Source organism: Octodon degus, unplaced genomic scaffold, assembly GCF_000260255.1.
Source record: "Octodon degus isolate 3935 unplaced genomic scaffold, OctDeg1.0 scaffold00067, whole genome shotgun sequence".
In the NCBI taxonomy this organism is placed as follows: domain Eukaryota; kingdom Metazoa; phylum Chordata; class Mammalia; order Rodentia; family Octodontidae; genus Octodon; species Octodon degus.
The window spans coordinates 5,854,349-5,869,578 of NW_004524643.1; the positions used below are offsets into that span (position 1 = coordinate 5,854,349).

Consider the following 15,230-nt stretch of genomic DNA (forward strand, 5'->3'; position numbering starts at 1 on the left):
CCCTCCTGCCCAGCACCTCTCCATCAGTGGGAGGCAACCAGGTTTTCCTGAGGTTGGGAAATCAGTTGTGCTCCTGTTAGGCTAGGAAAGAGGGGTGTCTTCAGGTTCTTCGAAGATTTCTAACTTCTGGTGGCCTGGTCTCAGTGATATCCTTCAGGCAGAGGATTACTAAGTAGGATGCTGTCGTTTTTATTTTTGCTTTGTATGTGCCAATTTAACACAAGGCATATAAACATTATGCACTAGAAACATACTAATAAAAAAAATAATTAAAATCGGGGCCGGGGAGATGGCTCAGTGGAATAAGTGCTTCCCTGGAAAGTGCAAGGGCCTGAGTTCAATCCCCAGTTCTGGAAAAAAAAAATCAAAATCTTTTAGCTACCATCTTTTTACTTTTTTTTTTTATTTTTAATTTTCAGAAAAATAATGCATTTTACATATGGAAGAATCTGGATTTAGGATTTTTTTTTTTTAATGTATTTGGTACAAGGTCTCACTATGCAGATGGGACTCAATGATCCTGTTTTCAGCCTCCCCAGCACTGGGATTACAGGCGTGTGCCACCACACCCAGTCTTGGTGGCCTCCTCAGCACACCTGGGAGTGGGCCTGGTGCGGCACATACTGCCGGGGATCAAACCCTGGTCCCTGTGCTTGCCAGGCAGGTGCTTAGTCTGCTGAGCTTTCTCGCCATCCCGTAGGTTTTTTTTTGTTTTTTTTTTTAATTTTTTTTTAACTAAATAACAAATTGTTTAGTCTGGAAAGGGCGGCAAGTCTCAAGGCAATCAACACCAAGTTCTAGCTTGCCAACGGAGTATAAACAAACCCTGACAAAATGTTTGCTTCAGAGCACATGGAGTACAAATTCAAGGAGTCTCAAAGCAGTGGAGTACCAGTGTATGACAGCAGTGGCTGTTCCTGGTATTTTGAAGTCACAGGTATGATCATGTTCAAATCCTTTTGTTCTCACAGACGGAGTATGCAAGGTTCGAGAATGGCCGATTTGTATACCGAATAAACCGCTCCCCGATGTGTGAATATATGATCAACTTCATCCACAAGCTCAAACACTTACCAGAGAAATATATGATGAACAGTGTTTTGGAAAACTTCACAATTTTATTGGTAATGTGTCTTTCCTGTCTTGGCAGACTCTGCCGTTAGGCTTCTTGACTGTAAGGAACATGGGCTGGGGGCGCCAGGACATTGGCCAAGGACTCAGAGCTGTCCCCTGGGACCCCCGTGGTCAGCTAGCAGTTAATGCGCAGTGTCCATAAGCACTCGGGCCACGTCTGGGCTGGACTACCTAGGAGGAAAGCGCTCTTCCCTGGCTGGGATGACTGAGCCGGCCAAATGGGGATTCAGGAGGGTGGCAAGCACAGTGGCCCTGGGTTATCAGCTCTGGCTACACATTAAAAAGACCCGTGGACCTTATAAAAAATCAGGCTGCACCCTAGATGAATTATATCAGGGTCACTGAGGGGACATCTCAAGCACGTGCATTTTTCATTGAATTTCCAGCCTCAGCCAGATTTGCCTCAGTGATTGTGTGGGATAGATATCATAGGCAGAACCCAAGCTGAGTCTATAGGGCTGTACTTCAGACATACCTTGATTCACTTTGTGAAGGATTTCCAAGACCTTGTAAGAAGAAACATGCCCTAAAATAGCAACTAGAAGTGTCAGGACCTAAAGAAATATAAATAATTAAAGTGGAATTCAGTTACCAGGAACTGAAGGAAAATGTCCCCCATAGACTGAAAAATATGGGCTAAACCTAATTGGTAACTGGAGACCCCTGAGGGGAAGCTTCCTGCCCCGAACAGTGTGGTGTGTGGTGTTGCCTCTGATATTTCACTTTAAAGCGCATATTTCTCTTGGGGACTTCATTTGGAAACTGGGAAAAGTTATTAAGAACAGTGTTGTTCTCAAAGTATACTTATAAAAATGCGGTAATGAGTTTCCTAAGGCTCATCTTTAAAAAGTAACATTCCTTGATTACACTTAAAGGGAAAATGCCCCCCAAAAAACTTTGTGGAAGTAATTTTGCTGAAAAGGCTAAATTGTGGTCAAATACTCAGCCCTCCAAAGGCCTGCTGTGTCACTCTTCTTTCACCAGGATTAAGAACTATTTACAGTAGGAATTCTTCACCCATTATTTTGGTTCCCTTAGGGCTGGAGCTCTGGATCTGTGAAGTACTGGTTTCAAAAAGCAACCTCCTTAAGCTCCCACCCCATTCCACCAACCTATTCTGTACCTTTACTCTTTGCTTTCCCAGTGACGGAACCCCCACCAAGGCGATTTTAAACTGTGCTTGTCCAGCTCACAAAATGTTTCACTGTGTCAGAACTTAAATGAAGCTATACCTGTGCCATTGAGAAGTAGATCAGATTTAAAAATTAGGAAACCCACAAGCACATGGTCCCAAGTTCAGTCCCAGTACCAAAAAATCCCTTTGCGTATTAGATTCTTCCGGCCGGGGCCCCACACAGTGCTTTTTGTCTGGTTCTCAGGCTTTTCAGACAGCACACAGCTGGACTTGGAGCCCTGCTGACAGGTGACTGATAGGGGAGCTCAGGGAGCCCCGGGGCTCTTGGCCACACGATTGTCCTGCACCTCGCAGACATCATTTTGGCATACAGTTCATTTATTCTTGGGACAGAGTGACAGTGGAGTCCCATATGTGCCCTTGTGCCTCTAAAATTTAGAAACTAGCCGTGCAGGAGAAGTTTTAGAGTGCCCGCTCTTCAGTTTCTCCTCATGAGTGTCCTTGTCTGTGGTCTTCTGAGGAGCGGCAGTGTGCGGCATGGGCACTGCCAGTCACAGAGGTGCGCTCTGCTGCTCAGGTGCGGTACTGTCTGAGTGCTCAGCGCGCGGCTGTCTGCCTCCCTCAGAGGGAGTCTAAGCTGTTGCTTAAAATCCAGCCTGTGTCCCTAACACTTGGCTTCCAAGATCTCGGCTGGGATAATTATGACCAGGAAACGTCAGAGCACCTGTTCTCCACACAGCCCAGGTAACTGTCAAGGGACACACCCAACTTGGCCAACACAGCTGTTTGGGGATGTCCTGGGGTTAGCTTAACTTCAGAACGAGTCATTGAGTGATTAAATACATTGCTCTGGTAGGAGGGATTAAGAGGCCACCAGAAATGATGTCGCCTCAGGAAATCTGAAATTAAGCCAGCACTCCTGGATTATAAAAATAGAATCATCTGATCATCCTAGTAATAACCAAACAGAACAAAGGCAGCAGTTGAACAGCCAGCCAAGTATGTCCGTCTGTCTGTCTGTCTGTCTCTCCCTGTCTCACTTGATAGTTCAGGCTGCCTTTGCATTTCTGTGACCAGGCTGGCCTCACGTCAGGTGGTCCTCCTGTCTCAGCCGCTTGACAGCCAGTGTGCACTGCCACGCCGGCTCTGCCATCTTTTGAGGTAACATTCAGACACACAGGCTGATTAAAACTTCGTTGATTTCTTCTTTGAAACTTCAGTCACAAAGTCAAATCTAGAGAACTGTTTTCTAGCTAGTTTGGAAGGTTTCAGGTTCTGTGCCCTATAGACCTTTTACAGATGTTATATTCTAAACTTCTTACTACAAAACTAGGAGATCATTTTCATTCCTGTTTTTATGAGTACAGAGTGTTAGACCTACCCAAGGTAGGAGGCACAGGGTGCTGGACAGATGATACCTTGATGGGTATGCGTGTTTTTTAGATTTGCCAGCTCTCCTTGGATGTCAGCTTTTCAGGGGTGCTGTGGGGGACCTGTACAAGTGGGGCATCCCCCTGGGGGCCTAAGGAGGAAGGCAGGCCTTCGTCATGTGGTCACTCAGTGGGTGGGAGCTAGAACTGCGGCTGGCCACTGGCAAGGGACTCTGTGCCAGTGGGTCCTAGATTTGACCCACTGGGGTTGGGAGAGGCTTCCTGAGGAAGGAGCACTTGGGGGAGACCTGCCAGTAAATAGGCGGCACCAGGCAGATGAGGCAGCAGGTCCCAGGGGGAAAATAACAGCAGACACTCAGAGCTACAGTGTCCTAAGAGATGATTCACACATGCATAGGGAAACTGAGAGCTTTAGCTAGAGACCATAAACTTCTGTGCCTTAAGGGCAAGGACAGTTTCACACGGGTGAGGCAGCTGATGTACTGGGGGGAATCAAATCTAGTCAAGCAAGACTAGGCTTTGAGGTTCAGAACACTTTCAAACCAAATGCAAGGAGAGTCATGGGAAGCATTTTGAGTGGGGACTTTGGATTCTGTTTGCTTTTATGAGAAGGTTCCTTCTGAGGATGCCACGGTGACCTGACAGAGTGAGGTGGGAGGTGACGAGGGCCAGGGAGCTCAAGATCTGAGTGAAGGCGAAGGGTATTTGATATAAGGGCATGAGGAGGAGGAGCAGCAGCAGGTGGATACTGGAGGTACAGCCTGTGTTCATGGAAAGAACACTTACGGGAGCTCACCCCACCACACTCCCATTCTTTACAGTTTACTGGGTCCTGCTACTGCTGGTTCATGTGGTGGTAAGCAACACACCCACTTGTGTCTGTCATCGGCCATGGTGAAACGAAACTTTGAAATGATCTCACCAAAAGAATTATATGAGGCAAGGAGTATACTAATTAGCTTGGTATAACCAGTCCTCAGTGTATATCATAACACCACGTGGCACCCCACAAATTTCTGCTATTTTTATTTATCAATTACAAATAAAGTAGTAAGGTAGGAAACAGTAACCTAGGAATCATGATTACCCACTGGGGCAGAATTGGAGAAAATCCTAGTGGATATAAGGAAATCTGCTTAAGAAAACCAAACACACAAGCCACCCTTGGAGTCACTTCTTGGGCCCAGAGGCAGTGGGTGAGGCCTTCCTGCTGAGGTCTTCCTGCCATTTGGCATTGTGATTACCTGATTCAAGCGACACCTGTAGTTGGCCGTGGCTGTTACAGGCTGAGCAGATAGGTGGCCATGCAGTTGGATTTATGGCTACGGCCTCCACTTCGGCCACTTCCCTGGGGCACAGGTGCACCATGACTGCGTTGACGTGCTGTGACGTACCTGTACCATTTTCTGTTTTTTTTTTTTTAACAGGTGGTAACAAACAGGGATACCCAAGAAACTCTCCTCTGCATGGCCTGTGTATTTGAAGTGTCAAATAGTGAACATGGAGCACAGCATCATATTTACAGGCTTGTAAAGGACTGAACGTGGTTATTTATATATATAGATATCTGTATATACACACACGTACGTGCACACACACACTCTCCATTATCGAGCGACTGACTATACACCTCACCACACAGGGGGTGCCTGGCCCCGAGGTCACCCTGACTTTTCTAAATCCTGTTTGAGTGAAGTCATTTTTTCATGTGTTCATATTATTATTGTAGCTGTGAAGTTCTGGTACAGTTGTAAAAAGAGAAATCGAGTTGTTTCTATGTGTTCTTCAGATGTGCAGCCCACAGTTGCTCGGGAAGGTGAGCCTTCTAACCCGTCTCGCTCTGCGGAGACCTGTCCCTTACTGTGGTAGGAAGCGCTGAGACAGAGCAGTGGCCATGGGACATTGGCTGCCTTTATACAAATGTATTTAGTTCTCCTTTTCCAAAATAAAATTCTTGTTTTAAGATACAAGTAAAATTAATCTTTAAATATAAATGTAAATTAGTACACAAAACTAAGAATCTTTAGACTTATCTTTGTAACTAATTAGGGTGGAAGTTATGAAAGAATGTAATTCACTAAATTATTTTTTAAATGAAATCTTTCTTTCTTTTTGAAACCAAATGTTAAACTATAGCCTTAAGAAATGCTTGGTAGAAATACCCTAATGAGACAAATTTGTACTTTTTCCCTCAAGGTTAAAACTAATCTCCTAATCCATTAAACTCTTGAACAGATATTACAAAGGAAAAAAATTTTACCCCTTATCCTTAACATATATAGTATATTTAAAAATGTAAAATTGTATTGTACTAATGTGATGATTGATTATTTAATGAAAAAAATATGGCTCTTTTGCAATAAGTAGATAAATACTGAAAATCTAAACTTACAATGTTTATAGTTGTGTGTGCAGTTATATTTTATACGGACAACCAAAATTTTTATTAAGATGAGTAAATATTTGAAATTTTTAGCAAAATTTTAAATTGGCACGAATACTGCACTGTGAGCTGCAAAGTATAGAGAATCCTGTGGCTGGGAGAAAATTTCATCAACCAAACAAATAAAAAAGGCTCATCAGGTTTGGCGCCTCTGCTCCCCAGAAAATTGCAAGCATCCTCGCCAGCCTGTGGATAAACTTTCCTTCCTAGTGAGTGACTCAGTATGCATAGGAAGCTGCAGTGACCATGCCGTGCGTGTGCGCGTGCGTGTGCGCATGTGCGCGCGCGCATGGCTACTCAGCACTCTTGTTGAACATCCACTTGGTATTGCTCAGTTTGCAAAGTGCTGACAAGTATTGTTTCCAGTCTGCACCTGTGGACTTAGATATATTCTTCTCTCTGTGGACATCCATTTCTTTCACATCTCTCAACAAGTGATAATGGCGCTTGTTTGACTTAGGCTTAAGAGGCCCAGCTACTCCTCTCTGACCTTTTCAAACAGGCTCAGTCTCTTTCCAGGAGAGATTCAAGTTTCCAGTCCAAATATTCCAAAGTGTCCCCCAGGCAAGTTGGTTTCCTGTGGCCACATGTCTTGGGTTATTCCATAAGTCCTTCGCTGTGGGAGAGAAGAGGGGAGTACCTTCAACTTTCCAGAGGAAAATGACATTTTAATACCTGTCAGGAATATGTGAACACAATAGAACGTGAAATATTCTTTGTAAGTTGTAAATAATTTAAGATATTTTCACCAAGGCTAGAAGATAAAAGCCTAGCAGTACCACATCCAAGTAACTTACACACCCCTGCCCTTGGCTGCCACCTGCTCTGGCCGAGCTTGTGCGCTGTTCAGATCTTGTCATGAGTGTGACTGTGCAGCTGCCTCATGGCACACCGCACAACCCTGGCCTAAGCCTGGCCTTGCCCACGCGCCTCTGTAGTCACTGAGAACAGCAGGACGTGCAGACTTTCTCATTGGGAATGCAAGTCTGCTAGTACACCAGCAGGGCAGTGCTCCTCTTCCCCCACAACAGGATGACCTTTGTCCCCTCTTCCGATCTTCAGATGGGACTTTGCGGAATGCCCTAGCCACCCACTTTTCAGCGCAGCCTGCAGCCCAAGCGCTTAAGCACTTCCTGCAGCCATGATGACACTGACAGTAGTTTCTGATGAACACACCTCTTGGGGTGATTCTTTGGCTTCTATTGCCTGCATCCTTCATCAAGGGAACACTCACTCTCGCAAGACCTGGTCTTAGAAGCTGGTGAGAATGACCCCATGTGGCTAACTTCAGAGAAGAGATGCCCAGCTCACGTTCCACTGGGAATGGGGCTCTTCTGTGCTACTGGGAGTGCTCTTGGGGTTTACCTGCTAAAGCACAAAGGAAGCAGGGACCCAGGAAGGTGAGCTGGAAGACAGCTGTTGGCTCCCTGCCCCACTGCCTCCACCCTCCTTGCAGTGCCCTTGCAGTTGAGTTTTGGGGGTTTGTATGAATGACACTGAAAATTACTTTTGGCTTTTAAAGTATCTGTAGGATTTTAAATCCTTGTAAAGGTTTCTCCAGGAAGCACATGTTCCTTGTATTAACCACTGGTCCAGTCACCCCAAATTCTTGGGCTAGCTTTTCTTTGTCTCTGCCAAATCAAACCCTGGGGTAGGACTTATGTCCTCACACCTAGCCTGAGTCACTTTGATCTGTTGTCCTATGTGGTTGTTCCTTCTCTTTTTGTTTTACAAGCTTCCTAAACAATAAAGAGGCCCTGTACCACCCAACCACCACCCTCTGCTGGGTGCTGTCTTCTGGGTGTCTGTCCTTAGGCCTGCATGCTGTCTGCGGAGTTGGGAGGCCAGTTTTCCACAGGGAAGAGCTGGAGGACAGAGCTTTCTTCTGTTGGTGTTTATTTCCATTGCAGTAAGAGATCTAAAGGACAGCCAGGACTTCAGAACATAGTGTCCAGGCGTCCTGAGACCAGTGTTTTTCCTCCTCAGCACTACTGGGCTTTTGTAGTGGATCATCTCTTGTTGTGTGGGGCCATCCTAGGGTTGCTGATGTTCCCGGCATCTACCCAGCAGCACCCCTTTCCCCAGCTGTCAGAGGCCACGGTGTCCCAGACATACCACGTGTCCAGCGGGGTTCAGCATCACTCCCAGTCTTAAGTGACTACTCTGAATCATAGCCCACTGGCAATGGTCTCCCCTACCCCTCAAAAGAAGCTCTGCTGGGAATCTTGTTTGAGGCCCTAAAGGAAGGGGCAGGTGGGACTATTAATCCGGTGACTTTGTGTTCAGTGAAACTTCCCTTTTCTAACAGTCTTTCAAGCTACAAGTATTCTTTTGCTCATCTTTGGGGAAGTGAAAAATCGGCCAGTCACATCATCCCGTTGTCAGCTAACACTTGTTTAGAGAGCATTTCTGATCTGACTTTCAGCCCTTAGTTTACCAGGGGTTAAAAGAAAGACATAGAGGATCCAGTAGTTTTCACTATCGTAAGCTCATGGCTGGCATTCTCAAGCCACTTCTGTGTATTTCTTCTGGGGTGCTTCCCTGCTCTGCCTTCCACCATTACTGGTGGAGAACCTCCTGAAGCCACCAGAACACTTTCTTTTCATCTTTAGGATGCAGATAGGGAAGGCTCTTTCAGAAAAGCATTTATCACATTTTTCTTCCCTGAGTGGGAAGAGAGCCAATGCTACTCTCCTTCGTCTTGTGGGCGAGAAGGTTGGTGCCCAGAGGGGACATGCTGACTTGCCCAAGTCACCCTGATGGATAGTGACGGTCAGGGTGAGGACTCTTCAGTGCTCTGCCTCCTTAATCCTCGGCCTCTTCCTGCAGAGGCCATTCTTTTTCGGTGCTCTGTGCTTACATGATCCCAAGAAGGTGTGGAGAACATTGGTTCTGACAAGGGGCGATAGGGTAGCCCAGTGTCACCTGCTACCCCGTGGGGTGTCCCTGCCAGCCCTGGTCTCTGAGGCATCCACAAGCAGGAGAGAAATCTGATGAGCCTTTTTGCTTTCTCTGAGGAGGACATTTCCCCTGCCACAGGCTCTGAGTCCAATTTCTGTTTGCTGAGCATCCCAGCAGCAGAGTCCTGCCCTCCAGCCAGCCCAGTCTGAGCGCTTGGTGTTAGAAGTCCCCACGTGACTTTTAAACCCAAGTATTCTTTAGGTTTCAATACTGCGGTGGCTTTAGCCATTGTTTTTGTACAACCATAAATTATTTAAATCACATGAGATGACAGTCAGTTTTACAGACCAGGTACATATGATTTGTATACCTTTGTATATGCTCTGGTACACTACACGTGTCCTGACGAAGGGTAGCGCTACCCTGTCTGTCGGTGTTCATGCCTAGGACACTAGGGGGATGTCTGCATTGCTTATTTCTTTATGTTGATGTTCTGTGGCAAAGCCCTGCATGCATTATTTCTGAAAAGCCTTAAATCTCGGAGACATTGCTTGTAGGTTCTGCAGTGCAAGAGGCTGCCGCAGAACCGTGAGCCCTTTTGTAAGCTGGAAGTGTTTCTCTTACTACTGTTACTTTTTAAGGATGTTTTCAATTCAGAGCTGCCAAAGCATTCAGTAAGCAGTGCCTTAGCCATACCTTAGTCGTGCCGCCAGCCTTCTCGCACCTATCTTGTTGTCTGCTCACCAATTGGCCCAATCTTTGAAACAGAACAACAACAAAAAACTTGTTTCCCTTATTTTGTTCCTTAAGCCCATTTTTCTCTGGTTCTATTGGAAACTGGCGACTTGGTCTAAAATCTGAAACTGAACTCAAGTCAGTTTCTTGACTACATTCGCCAATGTCTGTACCAAAACAAAAGGTTGCAACTCTGTAGTTTACTAAGAAAAGTAAATTGTACTTTTATTGTTGCCTTTTGAATTCATGACCAAATACTTAGCTATTTGTGAATCTTCTGCACTCAAGCATGAAAGTGCCTTTGGTTTGAGATTCCAGCTTAGAAAAGTGCTGCCATAATAACGATCATTTGTAGAGAGACCAAAAATATTTTGAGATCACCGTAATGCCTTTGGTTTACCGGGCCGAGTAACCAGCCACAGGCCTCTGTTCACAAGAGTGTGCAGCAGGCTGCCTCCTGCAGCTCTGCCTGCCGTGGAGACCCCAAGCTGTTGTGCCGTGTGTGCCGACCACCCGGCGCGTTGTTTCTGATGGTCACCCAGCCCTGCATCCACATGAAGGAATTTCCACACGGACAGCAGAATCTCGGCCAGTGGACAGATGTGACAGCCTTCGCCCTCTCCTTGTGTCTGCTGGGTCTCTGGAGACTCCCGTTCCCATTCATGACAGCGCGCACTTACCTGGTTTACATGATAGTACCATTTGGAAAGTTGGAACCCTCAAACTGAGATGACAGTGCAGAACAAAACGTGCGTTAGGGCCATCATCATTGAAGCGTTCTGAGAGCAAACACGTGGACTCGAGTGTCGTGTATGAACGTGCTGCGAGAAACTTCCAAAGAGCACCATCCACAATTCGGCTTCTGCAAAGACTGTCCCAGCCCTTGAAAGGGCAGCTGTTCAGTCTGTCAGCTTTTATCCAAACCGTGTCTAAATTGGGAAAATGATAGAGGTGAGGAAGAGGAATGAAAAGGACGAGACAAAACCACAAAAACAGGAAACAAAACAAAAACACCAGCCAAAAAGAAGCCAGGAAAAAAGTGATTATTGTTTTCCTGCTAATATTGATGTAAAAATAACATCAGACAACTTTGAAAGTTAGCCTCTCTTAATACATTGTTCTGTCTCTCCCGGTGTCTGTAGCCTCCTTAGGCTGTGCCATTCTGCCCCAAGTTGTGGGTCCATGTAAGAGTTCCACAAACACTATGAAATGAAAAGGAGAATCACTGTACACAGTCAGAGTTCGCTGCCTGAATTCTCAGCTTCTCCCCTTCAGGACTACACCACAACTGGGAAGGAATCAGTCAAATGTGTTTCCTCCTGCTCCTCTTTGGAGCTGTTACTGTGTTTTTGTTTGATAATAGTTTTCTCTCATAGACTCTTTGCTTATATCTTTAACAATGAAGGTTTTGTGTCAAAAATGTATGCATTGCGAAAGTAGTTTCCCTGAAGTCATGCAGCCCTCGAGAAGATGAAATGTTGGTATTTATTGTCCTACTTCCTAAGCTGCAACTTGTTCTACTCTGTGAATCTGCATTGAGTCACTCATGCGCCAGCCACACTAGGTCATTTTAGTATTGGAAGCGGCATTTATGTTCCCTCCTGGACGTCACCAGGTGGGAGCAGACTTCACTAGATCACACTGTTCCAGTGGCCCTCCCTTGCCTTCCACGTTGAAGTGGCTGGCTCCACTGTCCCCTTCTCTAGGAGAGCGGACAGAATCTAGGCATAATCAGAAATCAGTCCCTGGTTGTTTTTTTTTCATTTCTTGCATTAATCATTTTCTGTGATTAGTTTTCACTGTGTAAATTATATGTTAACTGTACTTCTTTTAAAAATGTGCATCTCCCTGTTACCTCCTTATAAGATTTCCTTCTGTATGCCTTTTTTAAAAGTAGGCTTATAATTGAAGACAAAGAAAACCAAGTAAAAACAAAAACAGTATGTGCCTAAAAAAAAAAAAAGACAAAAAATTTTTGTAACATTTAAAAAATCCGAATAGCCTTTACTTTAATATGCTCCAGTTCTATGTAAATTGGTTTTTTGCCGCGTGTGTTTGTTCACATTCTAAACGACTTAATGGATTCTCACAGTCTCTGTGTCTGTCTCGTGTGTAGAATGGCTTGTGATGTAAGGTGTCATCCGCTCAGCGGGTCCTCTGATATTGTACTGCTGCTGGGCCTGAGCTGCGGAGCCCGCCTTTGGGAAGCGGGTTTCTCCAGCGTTGATTGGCGAGATGGGGTAGGGTGGGCAAATCCACACACACTTCCTTAACCTATTTGCAGAACTCTTCAAAAGGCATTTGTTTAAACCTCTTGGCAGTACAGTATTCTTGTATTTGTTAACGTTTGTGTTTAGGTACTGGTACCTTTTTGTTTAAAAATGTTCTAAGTGTTGGCTTTAAAGTGAATTTATCTTTAGTATGATAGTTATATGAAAATTATAGGGTTTGTGTGCAGAGAATTTTTTTATAAAGTGCTTTGTAAAAAAAAAAAAAATATGTATTCTAGCTTTCGCGGTACATATGTGTGATAACTTTAATATCCATGACAGTTAAGTGCAATTATTTCATCACTCTAAAAATGCTATTTTTGTGTCAGTTCCTGCAGGTGTTTTCATGTCTTTGCAAAGTGACACATTTTGATGCCTTCTTGATAAAAGTGGTAGACATTTTGTAGCTTTCTAGAAACTTTGTATTCATACGGTATCAATGAAAAATAAAGAAAATGAAAGTGTGGGTCACCTTTTTTATCTGCAAAAGTGTGTGTTGCTGAGACTGAAATGTGCTTTGTGCGGGGAGTGGCATGCGGGAAAGGTGAAGGGGCCACCGCCGTGGCCATTTGATGGTACCCGCCAAGCCCAGCCCAGTGGTAGGTGTTACATCTGACAGTGTCCTAAACTCTGCCACCAGACAGTCCCTCAGACTTTCTCTCTGTAGTATCAAAAATTTTTCAGAACAGCTTATCTGGATCCAAGACGCACCCTGAGAAGCCATACGCCATGAACCACAGCTGAATCTTCGGGCCGAAAGCACATAGACCCCACCATCGGACATGTGTTCTTCACCTGATTTTCAGGGCACATAGATGAGCCAGGGGCAGAGCACAGGATAGGACTTCTAAGGTAAAGCACGTGCTCTTGCCCAGCAGGTGCTCATGTTCCCTGGTGCCGTGGCCTCCTGGCCCTTGTCCTCAGTCTGAGGAGTTGGTGGTCCCCTTGTCTGCACGCACACACCATCAGTTCCCGGTTTCCTGCATGCTGAGTGCTATGCCCCTGTGTTGGCTCATACTGTGTGCTACACATATGTTGTATCCTTTAACTGTCACCGTAGCCCCAGGGTCATTGCTGCCTCCAAACTGAGGTTCCAGAAAGCCAGCTCATCCAAGAGTTAGGACGAATAAGAGGTAGAGCCATCAGTAAGGCCACCCTACCCTTCAGCCTGAACTCTTGGACGCTACGTTTTGGTTGTGCATGTACTGTGAAGCAGCTCTCGGCTAAGGGAGAAAGAGCTTTCTTAAGTCATACTGACCTTGGACTTCTGACAGCGAGGCCCAGTGAACCTTGGAATCCTTAGTTTGAGAACCTCAGAGGGTCTTACTCCTCTCTATTTTAAATAAAAGCTTCCTGAAATCCCAAGACACCCTAGAGGAGAGCGTGCACAGAGATCTAACATGCACTTGGGTTGCAAGTAAAGATCTTCCGAGATGGCCATTACTGGGGAGGAAGGCTATTCTCGGCAGGGACTGGGCAGCTAGAGAGGACTGTGCTGCATTTGGATGATGACCTATTTTCTGGGCATATATACACGTGGAAAAAACAAGAGTGCTTTTCTATAGGGAAATAGGCTTCGCTGGGGTGACTGTCTTTTCAGGAAGTATTCTCCCATTTGTTTTGGCTTCCACGAAGCTGAGACTTAGCATTGGTGCCCAGTGCAGTGGATAACGAGCCAGCTAGAAAGGTAAGGTGCAGAAAGACTGAACATAAGTGAGAAATAAATACTAGTAAATCAAACATCAAAAGAACTAACGTAGGGCTGGTGAGATGGCTCAGTGGTCTAAAGCACCTACTTAGAACAAGCTCAGCAAAGCACAGGGACCGCGGTTCAATCCCCCAGCACCACATGCCAGTCAGCCCCGCCCCCTGGTGGGCTGAGCTGGCCACACACACACACACACAAAATTTTAAAACATTAAAAAAAAAAAAACTAACGTAAGTACATTATCTCAGTATAAAGTGAAGATCAATGCTAGAGCTAATGAGAATTACTTCAAGATGTGTGAAATAAAGGTAATCAACATGTATGTTCCTAATAGCATAGCTTCAAATTATATAAAGCAAAAGTGGGCAAATTCTCCACCCATGAGCACTGCCTTGGTCAACTTTCTAAGCCCTGCCTTGATACTTTGCCATCTTAGTTATTTTTCTCTTGTCACTGAGACAAAATACCCAATGCCCAAAGTTGGAAAGGCTTATTTAGCTTACAGTTTGTAGAGGTTTCAGACCATAATTTACTAGCTCCAAGGCAGGGTAGCATATGGCAGAGGGGTAACAGTTCATGGTGGCAGAAGACAGCAAAAGCAACAAGAACAAAAAGGGGAGACACAAGTCTTTATCTGTATGCAGGCTACTCACCCTAGGGTGGGTGTAGCACTCACACCCCAAATCCTGGCACTAGAAAATGAAACAACTAAACTAGATTCAAATGCTTCTGTATAGCCCACTCCCCATGACCATGTGACATGTGGCTTTAGGGTGACATCCAGACACCATGCCATCTCACCCCTGGACCCGCAGAGATTCATGCACATTCCTTTATGTAAAAGACATTTAGTCCATCTCTAAGCGTTGCAAAGGTCATAACAGTTTCAATATTGCTGAAAAGTACAAGTCCCAGGTCTCCTCTGAGATGTAAGGAAAATGCTTAGGTGTGAGCCCCCATACAAACAGAAAGTTAAATACTTCCAACATTCAGTGGGACAAGATATTTCATTACAAAAGTTACAAGTGAAAATACAAAGGAATGGGACCAATGCAAATCCAAAATCTAGCAGGGCAAACATTAAGTCCTGTAGCTCCATGTGTAGCATCTGATGCAACTTGTGGCAAATTGTGAGGTCCAAAGGGCTTGGGGGTCTCTGCCCTCACAGCACTTCTGGTGATTGCAGCTCCCGTGGCTTTTGTCTTGGGCTGCCTTTTCTCCCTCACAAGTTTCCTGATGTCATCCACATTCCCAGCTTTCCAAACTTCTGGGGTCTCCACTGCGCCTTTGGCTTCCCCCTCACAGCTTCACACACTCCTCTTGGGAGCGCATGGCCAAGCCTTCTGACATTGGGGTGAAAGCCTTCTTAGCTTCACGACTCTTGGGTTCTGTGTGTGCCTAAGACCACCACCATGTGGATGATGCCAGGGTCTGCTGCCAGCTGGAGCAGTTGCCAGGTTTAAAGTCTTCCCCCACCCCCACAAGGGTTGAGTGCCTGGATCCCTGAGCACTC

The 15,230-nt window shown here is 45.4% G+C and overlaps 1 protein-coding gene across 7 annotated transcripts in view; it reads left to right on the forward strand.

Annotated features, from left to right (window-relative positions):
- Tead1 (TEA domain transcription factor 1) overlaps positions 1-12,475 on the forward strand; it is a 165,355-nt gene extending 152,880 nt beyond the window's left edge. For all 7 annotated transcript variants that reach the window (XM_004634883.2, XM_004634885.2, XM_023719380.1 and 4 more), the window contains 2 exons: positions 972-1,124; positions 5,088-12,475. In XM_004634883.2, the coding sequence (XP_004634940.1) occupies positions 972-1,124; positions 5,088-5,201 (267 nt within the window). In that variant the 3' untranslated portion in view covers positions 5,202-12,475. The remainder of the gene's footprint in view (positions 1-971; positions 1,125-5,087) is intronic.
- Positions 12,476-15,230: the final 2,755 nt, after the last annotated feature.